This window comes from Wyeomyia smithii, chromosome 2, assembly GCF_029784165.1.
Source record: "Wyeomyia smithii strain HCP4-BCI-WySm-NY-G18 chromosome 2, ASM2978416v1, whole genome shotgun sequence".
NCBI lineage: Eukaryota > Metazoa > Arthropoda > Insecta > Diptera > Culicidae > Wyeomyia > Wyeomyia smithii.
In genome coordinates, this window is record NC_073695.1 from 130,076,010 (window position 1) to 130,099,431 (window position 23,422).

The 23,422-nt window shown below is 37.4% G+C and overlaps 2 protein-coding genes across 3 annotated transcripts in view; one reads left to right on the forward strand and one right to left on the reverse strand.

Annotated features, from left to right (window-relative positions):
• The window catches only part of LOC129725734 (uridine-cytidine kinase-like 1), a 193,998-nt gene extending 171,445 nt beyond the window's left edge, over nucleotides 1-22,553 (reverse strand). The window contains exons 1-2 of one of the 2 annotated variants that reach the window (XM_055681881.1): nucleotides 22,255-22,553; nucleotides 21,826-21,918 (exon numbers count right to left, since the gene is read on the reverse strand). In XM_055681881.1, coding sequence (XP_055537856.1) covers nucleotides 21,826-21,918; nucleotides 22,255-22,334 — 173 coding nt within the window. In that variant the 5' untranslated portion in view covers nucleotides 22,335-22,553. The remainder of the gene's footprint in view (nucleotides 1-21,825; nucleotides 21,919-22,254) is intronic. The other variant, XM_055681883.1, reaches the window with a different exon arrangement.
• LOC129725736 (uncharacterized) overlaps nucleotides 19,876-23,422 on the forward strand; it is a 30,881-nt gene continuing 27,334 nt past the window's right edge. Inside the window, exon 1 of the transcript XR_008728156.1 lies at nucleotides 19,876-20,029. The gene's annotated coding sequence lies outside the window, so the exon portion shown is untranslated. The remainder of the gene's footprint in view (nucleotides 20,030-23,422) is intronic.

Here is a 23,422-nt window from a genome sequence, read left to right on the forward strand (position 1 = left end):
TTATGAAGTGGTTTAACATTGGGATACATACAATTAACAGGTTCTTTGCGAAATCGGTGATTTTATCTCACCAATGTACGTAGACCACTCTGACTTCATATATATATATATATATTCACTGGAATCGTTTCGGAACAGAGTGGTCTTTGTACACAAACCCGGTAAATGACAAAGAAAATAACGGTAAATCGTATAAAATGGCTAGTGTCACATGTTATATGATACATATAGCATGTCACATGTAAGATGTCACTTGTTACATTACATGTAACACAAGATATTACATATAACATAATATTTTACATGTTACATTTTTCGTGTTACATTACGTGTAACATGTTACATATCACGTGTGACATGTACAAAACAAGTGGCATGATCCTTATGGTGAAACGGGATTGTGGCCTTTTTCTATTATTTTTCGGCTCTATGTAAAACATAATGTATAACGATGAAAAAATTTCTGTGTCTTAACAGTTTGTTCGATCGATATAGTGTTTTCGACAAGCTTGTAGATCACAATTTTCTTTCTGCAAAATAATATGCACTGTGAACTTCTGTATATAACAAGTTAGATAACCCATTTTTACATCCTAAAAATAAATTTCAGACAAATCGGTTCAGTAGATGCTGCGAAAAAGGTACCACCAGTTAAAAACACGGTTTCGAGAGAAACGCTGCCAACAGCGTAATACTCACTATATTTGAATCCAAAACATGCAAAATATATCTTCAAGTATACCTTAATAAATAACCAAAATACACGAACACATCACTTTACTCTAAACATCAAACAAACAAAATATTTCGATAATTTTTTTCGACTTTCTAGAGTAGGGTCCCCCCTCAAACATCAAAAATACTATCTACAACTTTGGAGAAAACATCCGATAAATTTAGCAAACCATTTTGACTTAATAAAAAATCAGTTTTGTTTTGAAAGTTTTAATTTTTTTCTCATTTCTCCGTGACCGGATAACCATCTATGTTTAGCTAACTTTTTGAAGTTTTAAAAAAAATACATTTTGAATAAAAAAAAATTTACTTGAAATAATTTTTTATTTTTTTTATTTTTTTCTCCTAAAAATGTTTTTTTTTGCGGTGTATTTTTTCGGAAAGACAAAACTAATATCTACAACTCTCCCAATTAAACAAATCGTTCTAGCTGTACAAATTAATCATGATTACCTTTTCTACATATGTTTTTATCAAGAGTTTCTTACGGAATTTATATTGCTTCTTGTTATCAGCATAACAAAAAGTTTTTAAAAACATTTGATTTTCAATTTGAGAAAATATGTCGCATGAACTCAGACAGACACGATCCGGAGGATTCCAACTCTCGATTCTTATTTCAAGAATCCTAGAGCCATATACAGGGCATTCCTGAGGTTTCTTTTTCAGGAATCCTTTTCAAGGACGCTCAGGAATCCAATGTGAGGAATCCTAGAGAATCTATGCGAATCGTATGTGATCGTCCGGGTACGCACATTTATGAATGCAAATTAAAAAAAATACAATAATATATGCTGCAATCACGGCAATTTTGTATTAAATTTTTCCGGACCCTACTCGGTCCGATGTTGAACACTAATCGTAAAGCCTGTATCAGACTAACCGTTGTAGCGGTTGACCGCTACCGTTCCGTTTTTTTTTTTCGACCAATCAGAGCACAGCGGTCGACCGTCGCTTGTTGTTGTTGTAAAATAAAGAATTATTTCTATTTTGGCCGCCAACCGTTCCCAACGGTTGGCGACTGCTGTCATTGACATGGCGAAGGCAAACGTGCTTCTTCACATCTACAGAAAGTCACATATAGAGACTTATCGAATAAAAATGTGTGCTTCTCTTTTTGGCACACACGACAGCCAGTCAAAACATTAAAAGCACCGGCAACGCTGCTTGGCGATGTCAAATTTCGACCAACGGGAACGGGAAGGAAAAAAAAGAAGTTTTGTTTTGATCGTGCGCTAGGAACTTGTTTTTATTAAATCTGTGTTTCGTTTGTTAGAAATAGTTCCAGTGCAAGTGAAAAAAACTTGACCGTTCGTGCCTCTCCGGAGGAATATAGTCAAACGGTCAGACTCAGCTTTTTTGCTGCTGCGTTTGCGGGATTTTGTCGTGTTCGCGTAGTGTTTGTTTTGTGATGCTGATTCACTTGCACGTAGGAAATCCAGCGATCAAATTGGACACAAAATCCAGTCGTCCTCTGGAAGGTATCGACGATGTTCGAGGATAAATCCGGGATCGCAGCACGGCATCGGCGCTGGTATCGGCTGCATGGTCATGTCCTTCGCTATTGGACCTATCCTGATGATGAAAAATGTAAGCCTCCGATCGGGAGCATGAATTTGCAGAAGTGCTACACCCAGACTGGTATGCTCTCGATTGAACAAATTATTATTACAATTTCGACGTCCAGCACCGCCGGATGATGTTGAATCGCTGGTGCTAGCAAAGCAAGGCAATACTGCTATTCAGCGGTAGGTTTTCGTGAATATATGGCTTTCACCGGATACTAATACGTCGTCCTATATTTTTACAGGTATTTGCTGTCAGCTGATTGTTGCGACGAGTGGTGTGCTAATTTTAATATAACACTTGCTTTGCTTGAAGCCTGGGGACATACCGATAGCAGAAGCACAAGTTGCTAAATACGTTCAATCTGCTTAATATCGGTTTTCTGTACAGTTGCCATTGTTAGTTGTATTATTAGTAAGTTAGTGAGTTAGTAGTAGTATTATTAGTTAGTTATTTATTAAAATTATGAATTCGAACGTCCCAAGCAGATGAAGACACTAGTCTTATTTTTCAAATAGGATTTTATGTGATGAATTAATTATTTACTAGGTAATATTAATTTAGAATTTATATTGTGTGTTCTGCCATAAACGGAGACATCAACACTATCACATACATTTAACACTTTTTTTTTATATGCCCAGCTGTAGCGTTAATACGCTGGAATCTAAGGCTGGGACTTTGAGCGGAATCCAACAGCATTACAGAAGAGCGTAGCCATGTTGCTTACTTCGACACTGCAGCCTTACGGCTATCTGATAGATTCCAAGTTTGGTTTCGGATTGTTTTATTGGTTACTGTTGCACTAGGCCCAAGTTATATAATGAATGTAAGGTCAAAACCTCCAGGAGCAATTCAACCTGACAAGACCAAAGTCACAGATGAACAAATTTACTCTGGACTGGAGGTTCCAACGGTAAATATATGATTTGAATGGAGAACGTACCTGTTATCACCGGTTCATATTACCGATTTTACCTTACATACCACAGTAGTGTTGGCTATACCTTTCCAAGCCATCCAACCGTTGGTACTTATGTCGGCAGTCTTCCTCGTGTTCTTGGTCGTTCCTCCTCACGTCTGCTACCTTTATTCATGCCGTCATCTGTCCTCGCTCGCTCTCTTTGACATGTCCCATGCAAGACCGTTCGCGTTCCTGCCCTATGTCACGTACCTGGTTCTTTTCGTTGTTCTACTGCGGCAATTTTCATCTCGCAGCCGCAGAACGATAAAAAAAAGAGAGAAGGGAGTGGATTAACAACAAAACCAAACAGTACAATCAACACACATCCACATTTACGCTGTCAACATATTTTAAACCCTTTAACCACCCATAGACGCAAGAGAGTCATTCTAGCAGAAAAAGGGAAAAGCGTACAACTGATAACGAATTTCTTTATTCCACTGGGTCAGAGCACACCCGCCCCTGGAATAAAGAAACGGCCCCGCAACTCACGACGCAAGCAAGAAAGACATGCCAGACAGCTGTCGACGTTCAATGCATGGGGCATTGGTATACCAAAATTAACAAAAGTTACGATGCGCGACTAACTATTTTTGAGGTGCCAAATGCGCGATAATGGGTCGAATCAAAGAGAAAAAGGAAACGTTCCGACAGCAGTCAGATTGTAACTAGGATTGACATATGGGAATAAAGAAATTCGCGCAGTTAAAATAGCTGATATTTAGTGAAGAAAAAACAAACACACACACATGTATATATATAGAAAAATGATAATATGAGGAGTAGTAGTAGTTGTGAGAGAAATTAGAAGGGTTAGTAATGCTACTTTATATCTATGAGTGCAATGGGTGGACGTCAGACACGAGGTTTTGTTAGTAATGTTAGGGTTAGTATAAACCTCGCTTAGGCCCTACCGACCCCGCCAGTATTTAGTTTTGTTAGGTCATGCGAGACTAAAACCAGCGGTGTGATAAGTCAAGCGTAATCAAACATAACGAATGCTATTATGGTGATTATTGAATATTGAGTTGTTACTATTATGTTATTACTATATTATTATTTATATTATTCAGCTGGGCATAACAAATAAAATAAAAAAATATTATTTATATTATTAGTTGTCTAATCAAATATTGCGTTAGGAAATACGCTTGACAGATCACCGTCAAGTCCTCCACCCATGGGTAGGGACTATCACATACATTGAACACTTTATTATATTAATAGTTTGTAGTTGCTTTTAAACAAAAAATGAATTGAAATAAAACTCAAACCTAATCTTACATTTATCTTTTACTGGCTATAATTGAGAATTGCAACGATTTTTTCGGAACTTATTCGACATATTTTGTAATGTTTACAAACTAGTAAGCATATGTACAGGGGTCAAAATAAGTAGGCTAGGCAAGTGCCGGTAGGCATGACAAACCTGCTAATTTTTGGATGGATTTGATAATTGGTTACCTGATAAAAATGCTTATTTGCATCATTGGCATAGATGAAAAAAAAACATTTCTAAAGTGAATGTTTCATCAAGATCAGGAATCGGCAAAGGGCTCATCGAGAAATGGCTATTTCTCATCTGGAAATCCCAGAGGAACCTGTCTCAGGGAACATTTACGTTTCTGCATAAAAATATAGCGTGTGGCACCTATATCTCCAGGATTTTTCATCTGGAATCTTTCAAAAGGCATATTTTTAAATTTAGGCGTCATTGGCCACTTCCGGAACAAACTGGATGTCCCGAAGGAACTTATAGTGCGAGAATTTACATTTCTGCAACAAAATATAGCATGCGACACCTCTATCTTCAGGATTTTTTATCAGGAATCATCCGAAAGACATATTTCTGAACACAGACTGCATTGGCCACTACCGGAACAATCTAAAAATGTTCTGAAGAGAGAGGTGTCGCACGCTATATTTGATGCAGAAATGGAAATGTCTCTATTCCGGGTTTCTCCGGGGCATTTTTAGATTGTTCCGGTAGTGGCCAATGCAGTCTGTGTTCAGAAATATGTCTTTTGGATGATTCCTGATAAAAATCCTGAAGATAGAGGTGTCGCATGCCATATTTTGTTGCAGAAATGTAAATTCTCGCACTACGAGTTCCTTCGGAACATCCAGTTTGTTCCGGAAGTGGCCAATGACGCCTAAATTTAAAAATATGCCTATTGAAAGATTCCAGATGAAAAATCCTGGAGATATAGGTGCCACACGCTATATTTTTATGCAGGAACGTAAATGTTCCCTGAGACAGGTTCCTCTGGGGATTTCCAGATGAGAAATAGCCATTTTTCGATGAGCCCTTTGCCGATTCCTGATCTTGATGAAACATTCACTTTAGAAATGTTTTTTTTTTTTTTTTTTCATCTATGCCAATGATGCAAATAAGCATTTTTATCAGGTAACCAATTATCAAATCCATCCAAAAATTAGCAGGTTTGTCATGCCTACCGGCACTTGCCTATCCTACTTATTTTGACCCCTGTACATATGCTTACTAGTTTGTAAACATTACAAAATATGTCGAATAAGTTCCGAAAAAATCGTTGCAATTCTCAATTATAGCCAGTAAAAGATAAATGTAAGATTAGGTTTGAGTTTTATTTCAATTCATTTTTTGTTTAAAAGCAACTACAAACTATTAATATAATAAAGTGTTAAATGTATGTGATAGTGTTGATGTTTATGGCAGAACACACAATATAAATTCTAAATTAATATTACCTAGTAAATAATTAATTCATCACATAAAATCCTATTTGAAAAATAAGACTAGTGTCTTCATCTGCTTGGGACGTTCGAATTCATAATTTTAATAAATAACTAACTAATAATACTACTACTAGCTCACTAACTAACTAATAATACAACTAACAATGGCAACTGTACAGAAAACCGATATTAAGCAGATTGAACGTATTTAGCAACTCGTGCTTCTGCTATCGGTATGTCCCCAGGCTTCAAGCAAAGCAAGTGTTATATTAAAATTAGCACACCACTCGTCGCAACAATCAGCTGACAGCAAATACCTGTAAAAATATAGGACGACGTATTAGTATCCGGTGAAAGCCATATATTCACGAAAACCTACCGCTGAATAGCAGTATTGCCTTGCTTTGCTAGCACCAGCGATTCAACATCATCCAGCGGTGCTGGACGTCGAAATTGTAATAATAATTTGTTCAATCGAGAGCATACCAGTCTGGGTGCAGCACTTCTGCAAATTCATGCTCTCGATCGGAGGCTTGCATTTTTCATCATCAGGATAGATCCAATAGCGAAGGACATGACCATGCAGCCGATACCAGCGCCGATGCCGTGCTCTGATCCCGGATTCATCCTCGAACATCGTCGATACCTTCCAGAGGACGACTGGATTTTGTGTCCAATTTGATCGCTGGATTTCCTACGTGCAAGTGAATCAGCATCACAAAACAAACACTACGCGAACACGACAAAAAACCCGCAAACGCAGCAGCAAAAAAGCTGAGTCTGACCGTTTGACTATATTCCTCCGGAGAGGCACGAACGGTCAAGTTTTTTTCACTTGCACTGGAACTATTTCTAACAAACGAAACACAGATTTAATAAAAACAAGTTCCTAGCGCACGATCAAAACAAAACTTCTTTTTTTTCCTTCCAGTTCCCGTTGGTCGAAATTTGACATCGCCAAGCAGCGTTGCCGGTGCTTTTAATGTTTTGACTGGCTGTCGTGTGTGTCAAAAAGAGAAGCACACATTTTTATTCGATAAGTCTCTATATGTGACTTTCTGTAGGTGTGAAGAGGCACGTTTGCGTTCGCCATGTCAATGACAGCAGTCGCCAACCGTTGGGAACAGTTGGCGGCAAAAATAGAAATAATTCTATTTTTTACAACAACAACAAGCGACGGTCGACCGCTGCACATAGGAGTAAATCAAGTAAAAACCTGATCAAAAGTCAAAAAAGCAAAAGTTTATCAACCATGTTCTGCATAGTCTCATTTTGAAGTGTGATGCCTACTGAATCTTTTGACAGCTCATGATCATCCAGAAGTATTGTTAACCTTTGTTACAGCTGGTTGAAATTGATCAAATTTTAGCTTTTTGTTGTTGCATTCGATGCTTCCGTACCGTTCCCATTTTTTTTTCAAAACAATCAAGTGTAACGTAGTGATTTATCATCAAACCAATAATGGAGATTGTCAAAGAAGGTTAGTTTAATCAATCTGTAAATTTAGAAAACTTATAAATAGTCTCGATATTTCCAGGAAACATTCTAATAAACACAAAAATTCTGTAAGTGAGATTTTTTATATGTCATATCATTTGAAGTAAGTCAAGTATCAATGAGTTTCAATGTAAACAGTCAATTGCAGATCAAAGCCTGTATGTTTCTGGTCAAACTGGTGGTTTTAGATCATCCGAACCAATCCGAACTCATGAGTTACATCAGTGTGAAAATCATCGAAAAATTTCAACTTTTCAGCTTCCGGCAGTGTTGTTGCCTCAGTTTTAAGAACATTCCTCTGTCATGTAATGGATGAGTCTTCTGAGACATTCTCAACAGGTTGCTATTGATTTCCGATCCTTTGATTACAAGCTCTAGGCCAAAATCCAAGAAAAACGGTCAAGCTTTTTCGCCCGAAGCAATGCAAATGTTGTGAGTGAAATGTTCGTACACGGACAATGGTAATAATACTAGTGACTCTTCAGATTCTTCTGAGTGCTCAAATTGATTAATAAACAAAACAGTGTAAGCCCCGAACCTCACTGATCTAAAAAAAAATAGTTATGTTTCATTCATAAAGCCTTAGTCATTTATTGTAGAAGAGAAATTACTATTAAATCCGAACTACATAATCAGAAAAGTAACAAATCACTCAAAGGTGGGTTAATCCACGAAATTTTTCGTCACAACTATTTATTATACTATATTTTTGATCCACGATACGTTTCCAGTACAAAAACCCTTAAAAATAATTTTGATCAGGTTTGATGTTCTAAGTGCTCCACTGTGCGCTGTGCTCTGATTGGTCGAAAAAGAACGGAACGGTAGCGGTCAACCGCTACAACGGTTAGTCTGATACAGGCTTAATGCCTGTGTGATTGATGAAAAATCAAAAGTTGTTTGCCTGAGTATCAACCAGTGGCATTCCCACTCAAGCATTTTGCTCGACCGACGTAACAAATCGCTCTGAACGTGAACGCTCACGGTGATCGAAAATTTGCCTTCTTTGTGAGTATTCACTAGCATCAGCCGAAGATAACTCTGAACGCACTCGGGCAGGAACGAACAAATGGATGAGCAATGTTAGTTCGGTTCGCTGGAAACAGCAACTCACCGAAGGACGATAATGCAGAAGAAGGGCACCACAAAATAATTCCAATACACATCGTTATGGTATACCCCTAAGAGAAGAGTGGCCAAGATGATAACTCGGTTTGCTCCAGGTTTTTTGCTCCAAACGTGATTGGCTGATTTTGACAGCACGCGTGTGTGACAATATTCAAAAGGGGTTCAGCTTGCCGTGTTGCTAAACAGCTGGTGTTCGACCCAATCATTGAGTATGTAAAACTGAAATATTGTGGACACAATTTTGTTTTCGTTGCGACAAAAAAAGCAAAAAAGAATTCAGCGGTGTGATAAGTCAAGCGTAATCAAACATAACGAATGCTATTATGGTGATTATTGAATATTGAGTTGTTACTATTATGTTATTACTATATTATTATTTATATTATTCAGCTGGGCATAACAAATAAAATAAAAAATATTATTTATATTATTAGTTGTCTAATCAAATATTGCGTTAGGAAATACGCTTGACAGATCACCGTCAAGTCCTCCACCCATGGGTAGGGACTATCACATACATTTAACACTTTATTATATTAATAGTTTGTAGTTGCTTTTAAACAAAAAATGAATTGAAATAAAACTCAAACCTAATCTTACATTTATCTTTTACTGGCTATAATTGAGAATTGCAACGATTTTTTCGGAACTTATTCGACATATTTTGTAATGTTTACAAACTAGTAAGCATATGTACAGGGGTCAAAATAAGTAGGCTAGGCAAGTGCCGGTAGGCATGACAAACCTGCTAATTTTTGGATGGATTTGATAATTGGTTACCTGATAAAAATGCTTATTTGCATCATTGGCATAGATGAAAAAAAAACATTTCTAAAGTGAATGTTCCATCAAGATCAGGAATCGGCAAAGGGCTCATCGAGAAATGGCTATTTCTCATCTGGAAATCCCAGAGGAACCTGTCTCAGGGAACATTTACGTTTCTGCATAAAAATATAGCGTGTGGCACCTATATCTCCAGGATTTTTCATCTGGAATCTTTCAAAAGGCATATTTTTAAATTTAGGCGTCATTGGCCACTTCCGGAACAAACTGGATGTCCCGAAGGAACTTATAGTGCGAGAATTTACATTTCTGCAACAAAATATAGCATGCGACACCTCTATCTTCAGGATTTTTTATCAGGAATCATCCGAAAGACATATTTCTGAACACAGACTGCATTGGCCACTACCGGAACAATCTAAAAATGTTCTGAAGAGAGAGGTGTCGCACGCTATATTTGATGCAGAAATGGAAATGTCTCTATTCCGGGTTTCTCCGGGGCATTTTTAGATTGTTCCGGTAGTGGCCAATGCAGTCTGTGTTCAGAAATATGTCTTTTGGATGATTCCTGATAAAAATCCTGAAGATAGAGGTGTCGCATGCCATATTTTGTTGCAGAAATGTAAATTCTCGCACTACGAGTTCCTTCGGAACATCCAGTTTGTTCCGGAAGTGGCCAATGACGCCTAAATTTAAAAATATGCCTATTGAAAGATTCCAGATGAAAAATCCTGGAGATATAGGTGCCACACGCTATATTTTTATGCAGGAACGTAAATGTTCCCTGAGACAGGTTCCTCTGGGGATTTCCAGATGAGAAATAGCCATTTCTCGATGAGCCCTTTGCCGATTCCTGATCTTGATGAAACATTCACTTTAGAAATGTTTTTTTTTTTTTTTTTTCATCTATGCCAATGATGCAAATAAGCATTTTTATCAGGTAACCAATTATCAAATCCATCCAAAAATTAGCAGGTTTGTCATGCCTACCGGCACTTGCCTATCCTACTTATTTTGACCCCTGTACATATGCTTACTAGTTTGTAAACATTACAAAATATGTCGAATGAGTTCCGAAAAAATCGTTGCAATTCTCAATTATAGCCAGTAAAAGATAAATGTAAGATTAGGTTTGAGTTTTATTTCAATTCATTTTTTGTTTAAAAGCAACTACAAACTATTAATATAATAAAGTGTTAAATGTATGTGATAGTGTTGATGTTTATGGCAGAACACACAATATAAATTCTAAATTAATATTACCTAGTAAATAATTAATTCATCACATAAAATCCTATTTGAAAAATAAGACTAGTGTCTTCATCTGCTTGGGACGTTCGAATTCATAATTTTAATAAATAACTAACTAATAATACTACTACTAGCTCACTAACTAACTAATAATACAACTAACAATGGCAACTGTACAGAAAACCGATATTAAGCAGATTGAACGTATTTAGCAACTCGTGCTTCTGCTATCGGTATGTCCCCAGGCTTCAAGCAAAGCAAGTGTTATATTAAAATTAGCACACCACTCGTCGCAACAATCAGCTGACAGCAAATACCTGTAAAAATATAGGACGACGTATTAGTATCCGGTGAAAGCCATATATTCACGAAAACCTACCGCTGAATAGCAGTATTGCCTTGCTTTGCTAGCACCAGCGATTCAACATCATCCAGCGGTGCTGGACGTCGAAATTGTAATAATAATTTGTTCAATCGAGAGCATACCAGTCTGGGTGCAGCACTTCTGCAAATTCATGCTCTCGATCGGAGGCTTGCATTTTTCATCATCAGGATAGATCCAATAGCGAAGGACATGACCATGCAGCCGATACCAGCGCCGATGCCGTGCTCTGATCCCGGATTCATCCTCGAACATCGTCGATACCTTCCAGAGGACGACTGGATTTTGTGTCCAATTTGATCGCTGGATTTCCTACGTGCAAGTGAATCAGCATCACAAAACAAACACTACGCGAACACGACAAAAAACCCGCAAACGCAGCAGCAAAAAAGCTGAGTCTGACCGTTTGACTATATTCCTCCGGAGAGGCACGAACGGTCAAGTTTTTTTCACTTGCACTGGAACTATTTCTAACAAACGAAACACAGATTTAATAAAAACAAGTTCCTAGCGCACGATCAAAACAAAACTTCTTTTTTTTCCTTCCAGTTCCCGTTGGTCGAAATTTGACATCGCCAAGCAGCGTTGCCGGTGCTTTTAATGTTTTGACTGGCTGTCGTGTGTGTCAAAAAGAGAAGCACACATTTTTATTCGATAAGTCTCTATATGTGACTTTCTGTAGGTGTGAAGAGGCACGTTTGCGTTCGCCATGTCAATGACAGCAGTCGCCAACCGTTGGGAACAGTTGGCGGCAAAAATAGAAATAATTCTATTTTTTACAACAACAACAAGCGACGGTCGACCGCTGCACATAGGAGTAAATCAAGTAAAAACCTGATCAAAAGTCAAAAAAGCAAAAGTTTATCAACCATGTTCTGCATAGTCTCATTTTGAAGTGTGATGCCTACTGAATCTTTTGACAGCTCATGATCATCCAGAAGTATTGTTAACCTTTGTTACAGCTGGTTGAAATTGATCAAATTTTAGCTTTTTGTTGTTGCATTCGATGCTTCCGTACCGTTCACATTTTTTTTTCAAAACAATCAAGTGTAACGTAGTGATTTATCATCAAACCAATAATGGAGATTGTCAAAGAAGGTTAGTTTAATCAATCTGTAAATTTAGAAAACTTATAAATAGTCTCGATATTTCCAGGAAACATTCTAATAAACACAAAAATTCTGTAAGTGAGATTTTTTATATGTCATATCATTTGAAGTAAGTCAAGTATCAATGAGTTTCAATGTAAACAGTCAATTGCAGATCAAAGCCTGTATGTTTCTGGTCAAACTGGTGGTTTTAGATCATCCGAACCAATCCGAACTCATGAGTTACATCAGTGTGAAAATCATCGAAAAATTTCAACTTTTCAGCTTCCGGCAGTGTTGTTGCCTCAGTTTTAAGAACATTCCTCTGTCATGTAATGGATGAGTCTTCTGAGACATTCTCAACAGGTTGCTATTGATTTCCGATCCTTTGATTACAAGCTCTAGGCCAAAATCCAAGAAAAACGGTCAAGCTTTTTCGCCCGAAGCAATGCAAATGTTGTGAGTGAAATGTTCGTACACGGACAATGGTAATAATACTAGTGACTCTTCAGATTCTTCTGAGTGCTCAAATTGATTAATAAACAAAACAGTGTAAGCCCCGAACCTCACTGATCTAAAAAAAAATAGTTATGTTTCATTCATAAAGCCTTAGTCATTTATTGTAGAAGAGAAATTACTATTGAATCCGAACTACATAATCAGAAAAGTAACAAATCACTCAAAGGTGGGTTAATCCACGAAATTTTTCGTCACAACTATTTATTATACTATATTTTTGATCCACGATACGTTTCCAGTACAAAAACCCTTAAAAATAATTTTGATCAGGTTTGATGTTCTAAGTGCTCCACTGTGCGCTGTGCTCTGATTGGTCGAAAAAGAACGGAACGGTAGCGGTCAACCGCTACAACGGTTAGTCTGATACAGGCTTAATGCCTGTGTGATTGATGAAAAATCAAAAGTTGTTTGCCTGAGTATCAACCAGTGGCATTCCCACTCAAGCATTTTGCTCGACCGACGTAACAAATCGCTCTGAACGTGAACGCTCACGGTGATCGAAAATTTGCCTTCTTTGTGAGTATTCACTAGCATCAGCCGAAGATAACTCTGAACGCACTCGGGCAGGAACGAACAAATGGATGAGCAATGTTAGTTCGGTTCGCTGGAAACAGCAACTCACCGAAGGACGATAATGCAGAAGAAGGGCACCACAAAATAATTCCAATACACATCGTTATGGTATACCCCTAAGAGAAGAGTGGCCAAGATGATAACTCGGTTTGCTCCAGGTTTTTTGCTCCAAACGTGATTGGCTGATTTTGACAGCACGCGTGTGTGACAATATTCAAAAGGGGTTCAGCTTGCCGTGTTGCTAAACAGCTGGTGTTCGACCCAATCATTGAGTATGTAAAACTGAAATATTGTGGACACAATTTTGTTTTCGTTGCGACAAAAAAAGCAAAAAAGAATTTGAATGAAGTGCCAATAGTTTGGTCGTAAAATTTTATCGATTTCCCAAGGATGCAGAACCTTATCGACAGTGGCTAAAAATATGCGAAAAATCTGAAAAAGATATTCCAAATTTTAAAATCTCACGCAATAGTCGAAAATGCAGTGAAGGTATTTCTTTTTATTATTATGTTGTTTATTTAGTTGTTCGTGGTAACGTGAAATCAAGCTTTTCTTGAAAACAAGCAATTTTCCCCTTGATTTTGCAACAGGAATTAAGTGTTTTGCCTAATTTTTTTCATTCTGCTCTCCATAAAAAGTCCGGAGAAGTCAGAAAAACAAAAACAAAGTTTGGCAGTGGTAGTATGATGATATAAATATGGACGAAGTTTTGTTGTTTTTTTATATATGTTGTTTGTAATCTAATTTTCATTGTTGTGTTTTTTGTTTAATGAAGATATCAAATAAATAACTTTTTCTGGTTGCACTGGATTTTGCGTAAGGCAGACGAAAATAATGTTCAACCGGGGATATGTTTCATAGCAAAGAAGAAGAGAAAGAAGCCACTTGGCCACTCTTCTCTTAGGTATACCCTACATACGAATAAAAGGCCGCTGCTAGCGACACTAGCAATGGGCGATCTTTGAACAAAAATCGATTCTCCTGCATCGGTTAATCAAAATCAATAAAATCGATTCATAAGAAAATCGAGCCTGAAAAATCGATTTAACAAAAAATCGGTTTTTGTTCGGTATAAGCTTTTTATGACTTTTTTTGGCTATATAAATGGAGATTTTGTTTTGTTTGCGTTTTCTGGTTTATTAATCATGTTCATCGAGTTTCCGTACACAACATCTACTAACGATACGGCTCTTTTAGTTTATTGCCATCTTCTTTAACCGCGTGTACTCTTAGCTTTTTTTCTACTAAAAGTTTTCGTTGTCGCTCATCCCATAGACCATTCCACGAGACGTTTGGGAATTTGATTCATGAACGAAATTTTGACAGAAAGTTTGGAACCGCTGACATAATGCACGTGAAAGCATCAAGAACATCAGCAGGATTGTGACACCTGTCAGTTCGTGAAATGGTCTATCGTTTCGGATGCACTAAGAGCAATCCAAACCTGTATACAGTCAGGTTTTTTTTTACGCGGGGGATACGTACCTCGTAAAAAATCGCATAAAAACCGCGGTAATTCGAAAATCCGCGTAGAAAAATGCGCTCATTCAAAAATCCGCGTAAAAAAAACCTCGCTAATTTAAAAATCCGCGTAAAAAACACGTTTTTTTTAAATCCGCGTAAAGAAGGGCTTTAAAAAAAAACCCGAGACGCTCTAGAACCAGTATTTAAAATTGTCCTCTTTGACGGTCATTCCGGATCTTTCGGTGGGCGGAGGGTAGTTTTTGGACTAAGTCTTTTACTAGATAAACACTTAAACGTTTCTGGTTCCAAACCCACATTAATTCGGAAATTCGCGAAAATTGTTTTGAATTAGCGCGGTGCCGCGTAAAAATAACGCGTTAATTCAAAAATCCGCGTAAAAACCCGCGTTAGTTTAAAAATCCGCGTAAAAAACCGCGTTAACTCAAAAATCCGGGTAAGAATAACTCGTAAAAAAATCCGCGTATAAAAAAACCGATTAAAAAAACCTGACTCTAATTGGGTTGTTAAGTTATTCACGGATTTCCGATTTTTATATATCATCCAAAAGAGTGTAATTTTCTAAGCAAAACGTGATTTTTTAAAACTTTATATGAATTTCCTTCGGTTTTTAAATGAAAAATAAAAATTCGTTCTAAATCGTTACAATGACAGTTGGTAGATGGGCGAACTGTCATTGTAGCGGCTTCGAGCAGATTTCAAGAAGTTTTGAATCGTGATTTAAAAAGCGAAGGACAATGATAGAATTTTTTTTAAATCACGTTTTACTTGGAAAATTCAGATGATATGAAAAAGTAGGAGGGTGGTATTCAAGACACGACCGCATGACGTTGACTACCGTATTCTTATAAAAAAAAATATTCCATTGAAGCAAATAGTAGAGGGAATTGCAACGCTTCTTTTACAAAACTTCTGTAACAAAATTTCGAGGCACCAAAAGGTACCAGTTGCCGATTATTCTCGTTTACTGGTTAGTCCGTCCATAATTCCAGCCATTTAAGTGTTTTGCAGTAGCCATTTACTACTAAAAGCCACCAGCATAACGGGTGAAACCGGCACGAGATGACCGGTACTATTTTGTCTTTCCTCCTTTCAGCTGCTAACACCTAGCGCTGTCGTGAAATTAACATCAACACAAACATGCATTTTTGCAAGGTTTTTTTCCGCTAGCAGCAGCAATTGTAAAACATAAAATTCAACTAACCGCTTCTATTATAAAACTGCGAGGCACCAAAAGGTGCCAGTTGCCGATTTCTTGTTTACTGGTTTCCGTCCAGAATTCCAGCCATTCTAGTATTTTGCAGTAGCCACCAGCATCACGGGTGAAACCGACACGAGATGACCTGGTACTATTTTGTTTTTCCTTCTTTTAGCTGCTAACACCGAGCGTCCGTATGTATCCGGTACGGTTTAATAATGAAACTGATGGGGTGAAATGTTCGAACGATACGTTTTATACCAAGGCTTCGTCAGATAATTAGAAAGAAGGAGGGGCTACATAGATGATGGAATGGTAGAGACAAATGTTTCTTGAAAGCTGCGCCGGCCGCTGTCGTAATATTAACACCAACACAAACATGCATTTTTGCAAGGTTTTTTTTCCGCTAGCAGCAGCAATTGTAAAACATAAAATTCAACTAACCGCTTCTATTATAAAACTGCGAGGCACCAAAAGGTGCCAGTTGCCGATTTCTTGTTTACTGGTTTCCGTCCAGAATTCCAGCCATTCTAGTATTTTGCAGTAGCCACCAGCATCACGGGTGAAACCGACACGAGATGACCGGTACTATTTTGTTTTTCCTTCTTTTAGCTGCTAACACCGAGCGTCCGTATGTATCCGGTACGGTTTAATAATGAAACTGATGGGGTGAAATGTTCGAACGATACGTTTTATACCAAGGCTTCGTCAGATAATTAGAAAGAAGGAGGGGCTACATAGATGATGGAATGGTAGAGACAAATGTTTCTTGAAAGCTGCGCCGGCCGCTGTCGTAATATTAACACCAACACAAACATGCATTTTTGCAAGGTTTTTTCCGCTAGCAGCAGCATTTGGTGAAACAGAAAATTCAATTAGCCGCTTCTGTACCAAAATTTCGAGGCACCAAAAGGTGCCAGTTGCCGATTATATTGTTGTATTTTGGTTATTCCGTCCAGAATTCCAGCCATTTAAGTGTTTTGCAGTAGCCATTTACTACTAAAAGCCACCAGCATAACGGGTGAAACCGGCACGAGATGACCGGTACTATTTTTTCTTTCCTCCTTTCAGCTGCTAACACCTAGCGCTGTCGTGAAATTAACATCAACATAAACATGCATTTTGCAAGGTTTTTTTCCGCTAGCAGCAGTAATTGTAAAACATAAAATTCAACTAACCGCTTCTATTATAAAGCTGCGAGGCACCAAAAGGTGCCAGTTGCCGATTTCTTGTTTACTGGTTTCCGTCCAGAATTCCAGCCATTTTAGTATTTTGCAGTAGCCACCAGCATCACCGGTCAAACCGGCACGAGATGACCGGTACTATTTAGTTTTTCCTCCTTTTAGCTGCTAACACCGAGCGTCCGTATGTATCCGGTACGGTTTAATAATGAAACTGATGGGGTGAAATGTTCGAACATTACGTTTTATACCAAGGCTTCGTCAGATAATTAGAAAGAAGGAGGGGCTACATAGATGATGGAATGGTAGACAAATGTTTCTTGAAAGCTGCGCCGGCCGCTGTCGTAATATTAACACCAACACAAACATGCATTTTTGCAAGGTTTTTTCCGCTAGCAGCAGCATTTGGTAAAACAGATAATTCAATTAGCCGCTTTTGTACCAAAATTTCGAGGCACCAAAAGGTGCCAGTTGCCGATTATAGTTTCCTGGTTAGTCCGTCCAGAGTTCCAGCCATTTAAGTGTTTTGCAGTAGCCATTTACTACTTAAAGCCACCAGCATAACGGGTGAAACCGGCACGAGATGACCGGTACTATTTTGTCTTTCCTCCTTTCAGCTGCTATCACCTAGCGTCCGCATGTCACTGGTGCGGTTTTGGAATCAGAATGATGGGGCGCCGGCCGCTGTCGTAAAATTAACACCAACAAAAAGATGCATATTTGCAAGGTTTTTTTCCGCTAGCAGCAGCATAAACATCGGAAACAGAAAGTGACAACACCAATAACAACAAAGTCAGATCGATTGTATCCGTTAGTGTCGACTGTGCTTGGGAAGAGAGGTAGTGATTGGCTGCGCGGTATGATTTAGACAATCGATATTAATTACCAATTTTTCAATAGTGTATCTCAAACAATAGTTTGTTTTTGTTACATAAATTTAACCGTAAAAGAATTTCTGATCGATTGATGCCAAAACCTCGAAAACCTGATTATAGATGACTGCAAAATAAGCGCTCAAAACCTGACCACTTTTCTCTGGTTTTCCCTGGTTGAATTACTAGATTTTCAAATTCAGGGGCCTAACTTCGATATAGACGTTAGTCAACGTCAAAACTGATATAGCTGAACAACCCAATTCATAAAAAAAAATCGGAACATCCGCAGAACAAACTCAAATAAACAAAAATGGCGAGCGCGACACCATGCAGAACAGGATACAGCACGGCATATACACGACCATTCAATTCAACTTTTGCAATATTTGAGTTAACGAATACCCCGCGACTCATAGTTGAAAAATAAGCGCATATGCCTTTTCTACCTAAATCAAAAAATTGGTGTTTGATAGTAAACACCCACAACGATAGTAAACAACGTCCCTACGGAAGCCAATTTTCAAAAAGTGCACTTGCAGAGGTAGCAAATATGATATGATGTTGGCTAATATCCAAAATGGTAAATTCAATATCCAATGCAATGCAAAATTTCAGCTAAATCGGAATTCAGGAGTATTTGGTCTAAACTTTACTTTCTCGACTTATGAAGAAAAGCACAGTTTGTAATAATTTTTTTTGTGCCAAATGTCTTATGCCTTGTTCACACTATAGCAGATATCACGTGATATCGCGTATCTTGAAACATACATACATCTAGTTTCACGGAAAATTTTGAGTATGGGATTTGAAATCAAGATGGGCTCTATTACATCATGTGAACTGGTCCTTAGAAATGTATAAAACGTCGAGGTCGGGTGTTATCCAAAAAATCGAAATTTTGCTAACTGTTCGTGAAGGCGAAATTTTGAACACTACTTCTAAATAAAACTGTCAAAGTCAATTTCCATTGCCACCCCAACGTACACCAATCAGATAGTAATGATTGTATACAATATAGGTCAAACTTTCGAGACGGTCTTGTGGTCTGGTAATTTATATTCAGTTCGAGGTGCAAACTTGTCTCGTCGTTCTTTTCATCCTCGCTAGTGATGGGCGAACGGCTCACGAGCCGTTCGTATGAACCGGTTCTTAGGAAAGAGCGAAAGAACGAAAAAGAACCACGGTTCTTTGGGCGCTCCAGAACTGTTTGGTTCGCGTGAACCCGAAGTTTACTGAGACAACACGAACTGTCAACGCTCGTGAATCATTGTGATCCATGAGTCGGTTTAGAGCCGCTCTTGCAAAAGAGCCCTTTCACCCACCCCTAATCCTTGATATATTTCACAACGCATGCGTATTAGCCAAATTTCATACGGGTTTGTCTATTGATGTCGCGTTTACAAAGGCAAAAAATGGTTACTGCGTTAAAAATACTGGAGGGACTTAATTTGGCTGCGGATTGTTCTTTTTCAACTCGACGACAAGGTTATCCAGCTTCCCTGACCTACAGAAAACGTTAAAATGGGCTGCGTGCACTATACGCCATTACGCCATTCGTGAAAAGCTGGATATGCTGGATATGGGGGTGGTGACATACTCATGAAAAAAGTTGTCATGGACGTAGACAATTGTTTGAACCAACAAAAACATTTGAAATGCGTTTTTCTCGGTTTCATGTCTATTGAATTTTAGCCCATTCTTCAACTATGGACATCCCGGTAAAAAATTGACACATTTTTCAGATCAGTGTCCGAATTCCGAGCACACACTTCTTCGGAGAGAAGAAAAAAATTTCGTATACTATCAATAAAGAAATTTTCTTCTCTTCAAAAAAAAGTGTTCTCGGAATTGGGCCGCAGATTACGTTAGCAACAATAAATGCAATCACTATTGTTTACAATCCGTTTTGCACACATTTATTTTTCAGGCGGAAAAAAACGATCTTGCCATCCAAAGGATCGTTACAGCAGAAGATCGCGCGCAGAGAAATCGATTCAAAAAATCGATAAATCGACTAGAAAAGATCGGTTTTGCAGAAATCGGATCGATCTTGCCCATTGCTAAGCGACACTGCTGATTTGATTCAAAGGTGAGTGCAATACGGAGTGAACTTTGAGCCGTTATGAGAATCAGCAATCTTGCGCCGCAAGAAATATATTTGGGTTAGGTTTCACAGGAAATTTAAGAGATAAAAATTTGAAATAAAAACGTGAAAAAGTTATTTTTTTCACAAAACTCGAATTAGCCCGTCGACCTAACATTTTCCAGAGTTGTCGCCATACTTTTTTTTTACACCATAACCAATCATTTTTCGGTTGAACTCCCAGACTACACTGAAAAAACTGCGCACGCTTCATCCAAGTGTTTCATCAAAAGGATATGAAAATGACTCTGCATTGTTATTTGAAGAATTTTTCATTTTTGTTTCAAGTTGTCGCGCACATTAAGTTACATCTATGAACCGCACATCATTTAAGTATGATTTCAACATCCCTTTCAAGTGAATTGCACTTGAATCTGCCCCACTGTTTCATCACAGTGATTATCATGTGCGAAACACTTTCAGTTGATTTGTTTTGTTCTTATATGTCAAATGACGAGCCGTTTGTGCTGAGAAGTAGAAAAATGGCGACAAATGAAGATTCAGCGATTGTAATACGGCCTTGAAGTTCGTACTTTTTCCGGACTATACATCTGTAAATTTTTGCAAGGTAAGTGGTTTGTGTTCCGTAAAAGAATCGAATTCCAATCATACTTTTATTTCGTTCTTCCATCACAGACATTCTAATGAAAGCATCTTTGCGCTAGAGGTATTTGTTTACTACAACTTCAATTAATTAAAGTAAATTAATTGTACTCTAGTTGCTTTACAGGCTTCTTCAACAGAGAAGGAAAATTTTATATTTGGTGATGAAATGTTATAATTTAAATTTTAAGTTTTATAAATAAAAGAAAGGTTACATTGTAGAACTGTTTTCATTTGAAAATCGAATAAAAATCATTAGAACTTCGGTAAACTTTCATTTGAGATTAAAAATCCAAACACTTTATGCCTATATGTCATAACACGCGAATTGAAAGTGTTTTCTTTTTGAAAATGAGGTGTTGCACGATAAACAATTCTAAAGTGTTTCGCATATGAATTCTATATGTTTTGATCAGTAGGGCGAATTCAAGTGCAAAACACTTTATAATGTCGTGTCGATTTCTTTCAGTGTATCTGACAAAACGTTATTTTGGGACACCCTATGCACATTGCTGAGAGTATTTTTATACATAGAAGTATTGTTTTGGGAAAAAATGTAAATTATAATTGGCATTTAAAATAATTATAACGCATGAGCTTTATTCTACTAATTACTTTTTTTCTTACTCATTTAGAGCTGGAGGACGTGCTTGTGCCTGGGAGGGAGAAACAGATACGAAGTTGTGTGTCAAAATGAACCAGAACGAGCAGAACGACTGTCAATTTGAACCAAGGAAAAAAAGCATTTTTTTGCGATGAGTACTGTTATAACTGAAAGGTATCGCGTTGCTCGAAAAAATATTCATCGCAAACAGTTTTTGTATTCATTGTCGTTTTACAAAATATTTTGGTTTGTTTTTACGTAGAATAATAAATTTCATAAGCTTTAAGTAATAATCATGCTAGTGTACTTCGATTATTAAACTTGCGCTTCTCGTGATTTAAGGCTTTGGTTACAATTTTGAACACACTTCATCACGGTCGAACTCAAAACTCTGAAAAAACTCTTATACAACGGCAAATTGAAAAAAAAAAACAGACTCGAAAAATTAGTCTGTAAAATTTGAACATTCAGTATTCCTGTTGTTACTAAAAACTTCGTTTGAGTCATGCATGCGTTACAGCAAAAAGATAGTTACACGATATCAGAAAACGACGAATGTGCGTGTTCTATGTTTCGAGTGTAGTTTGTAGTATTCGTTTTTCCCTCCCAGGACTGTGCCAGCTGATATCTAAAATACGTCAGAAACTATAGAACTTACAATGATAAATTTTACCAATATTTAGGTGATTTAATGTGCAAACTAAATTACCTATAGCGTTAATATAGAACAAAAAGCAATGAAGTTGACCATGAATACACATTAAACTAAATGTGCTGAGCACTTAAAATGTAAAGAAGAAATAACAAACGAAGGAAACAAAAACATGAAAATATTAAACAAAGATGAAAACTTAGGTGTATCAATTAAAATGTACAAAGAACAGAAATTGTTAAAATAATAAGAAATAAAATATTGTTAATCGAAAAAAAAAAATCGAACCATGAATACAAAAAAATAACTAACCTCTCGGACGAAGCAGAGCTCGCCACATTCTGACTCTCCGACATTTTTGAACATAGATGGTCCTTGCCAATAAGAACCATTACTCCTAAGACTTCACTGGTATTTTCCCGTTTAGTTTCACACACAAAACTTAATTCATAAACAAAAAATAAAATCGTTTGTAACTAACCACATTAGATATTTTACGTATAGAAAATTCAACTCGAACTACGAAAATGCTGATATTCGTCTGGTTTTTGCACGAGAATAAAAAGGAAGGGAATATATTTTGCTTTTGTCAGCAGTCAGCACACAAATTTTGACAATCGCACAAGAGAGCCCGTGTATAGCAGAGTCTATGTGTATATAGAGTCGCGCGAAAAGAAAATCTATCGTTTCGGCAACACAGTTTTTTTGCCGTTTGTTGCCAAAAACTATACAGTTCTGTTTTTCACCATGCATAAGCGAATATCATATTTTGAAATTCTTCACAAGGTACACAGTTTTAAATTTAAATTTAACTTAAATTTAACGGTGATGTTTTGTTAAATTTAAGTAAAGCAGTGTACAGGTTTAATGTTGGATTAAAATGTGTAAGTAAAACTTCGGAAAAACACATATTCTTTATTACGCTCAATAACAACACTTTTCATCCACTCCTAACATTATCACCTCGTTTATTTACATTGCTCGATTGGTACCCTCGTTTGACACTGATTTGGTTCCTTTGGTTTCATCTTTGCGGGACTCTCATTATAAACATAGACTCTGGTGTATAGGTGCGAGCACATAAACATTAGGGGTGTGCGAAACTGGCTTTTCTGGTGTCGAAACGAAACGAAACGAAATTAACCCTTAATTTCGATTTCGCCAAATTAGTCGAAACGAAATCAAGGTGGATTTCGAGTTCTCGAGACGAAACGAAATTGGTCTCTAAATTTCGCGAAATTTCGAAAAATAAAATAAATGTTTCTGAAACATAGCATTACAATGATTTGTAACGTTGGAGCGTACGCTAACGAACTACCCTTCAACAGCTGATCGCAAGGTGCTTACCTGGTCGACGAAGAGTAACGTAGGTATTCAGTTATCGATAAACCGACAATGACGAGAAAATCAAAAATGTTAAAAACTAAAATCTTGATGCATTCATTTATACAGATTATATTGCAGGTAATAGTAGCGCGAC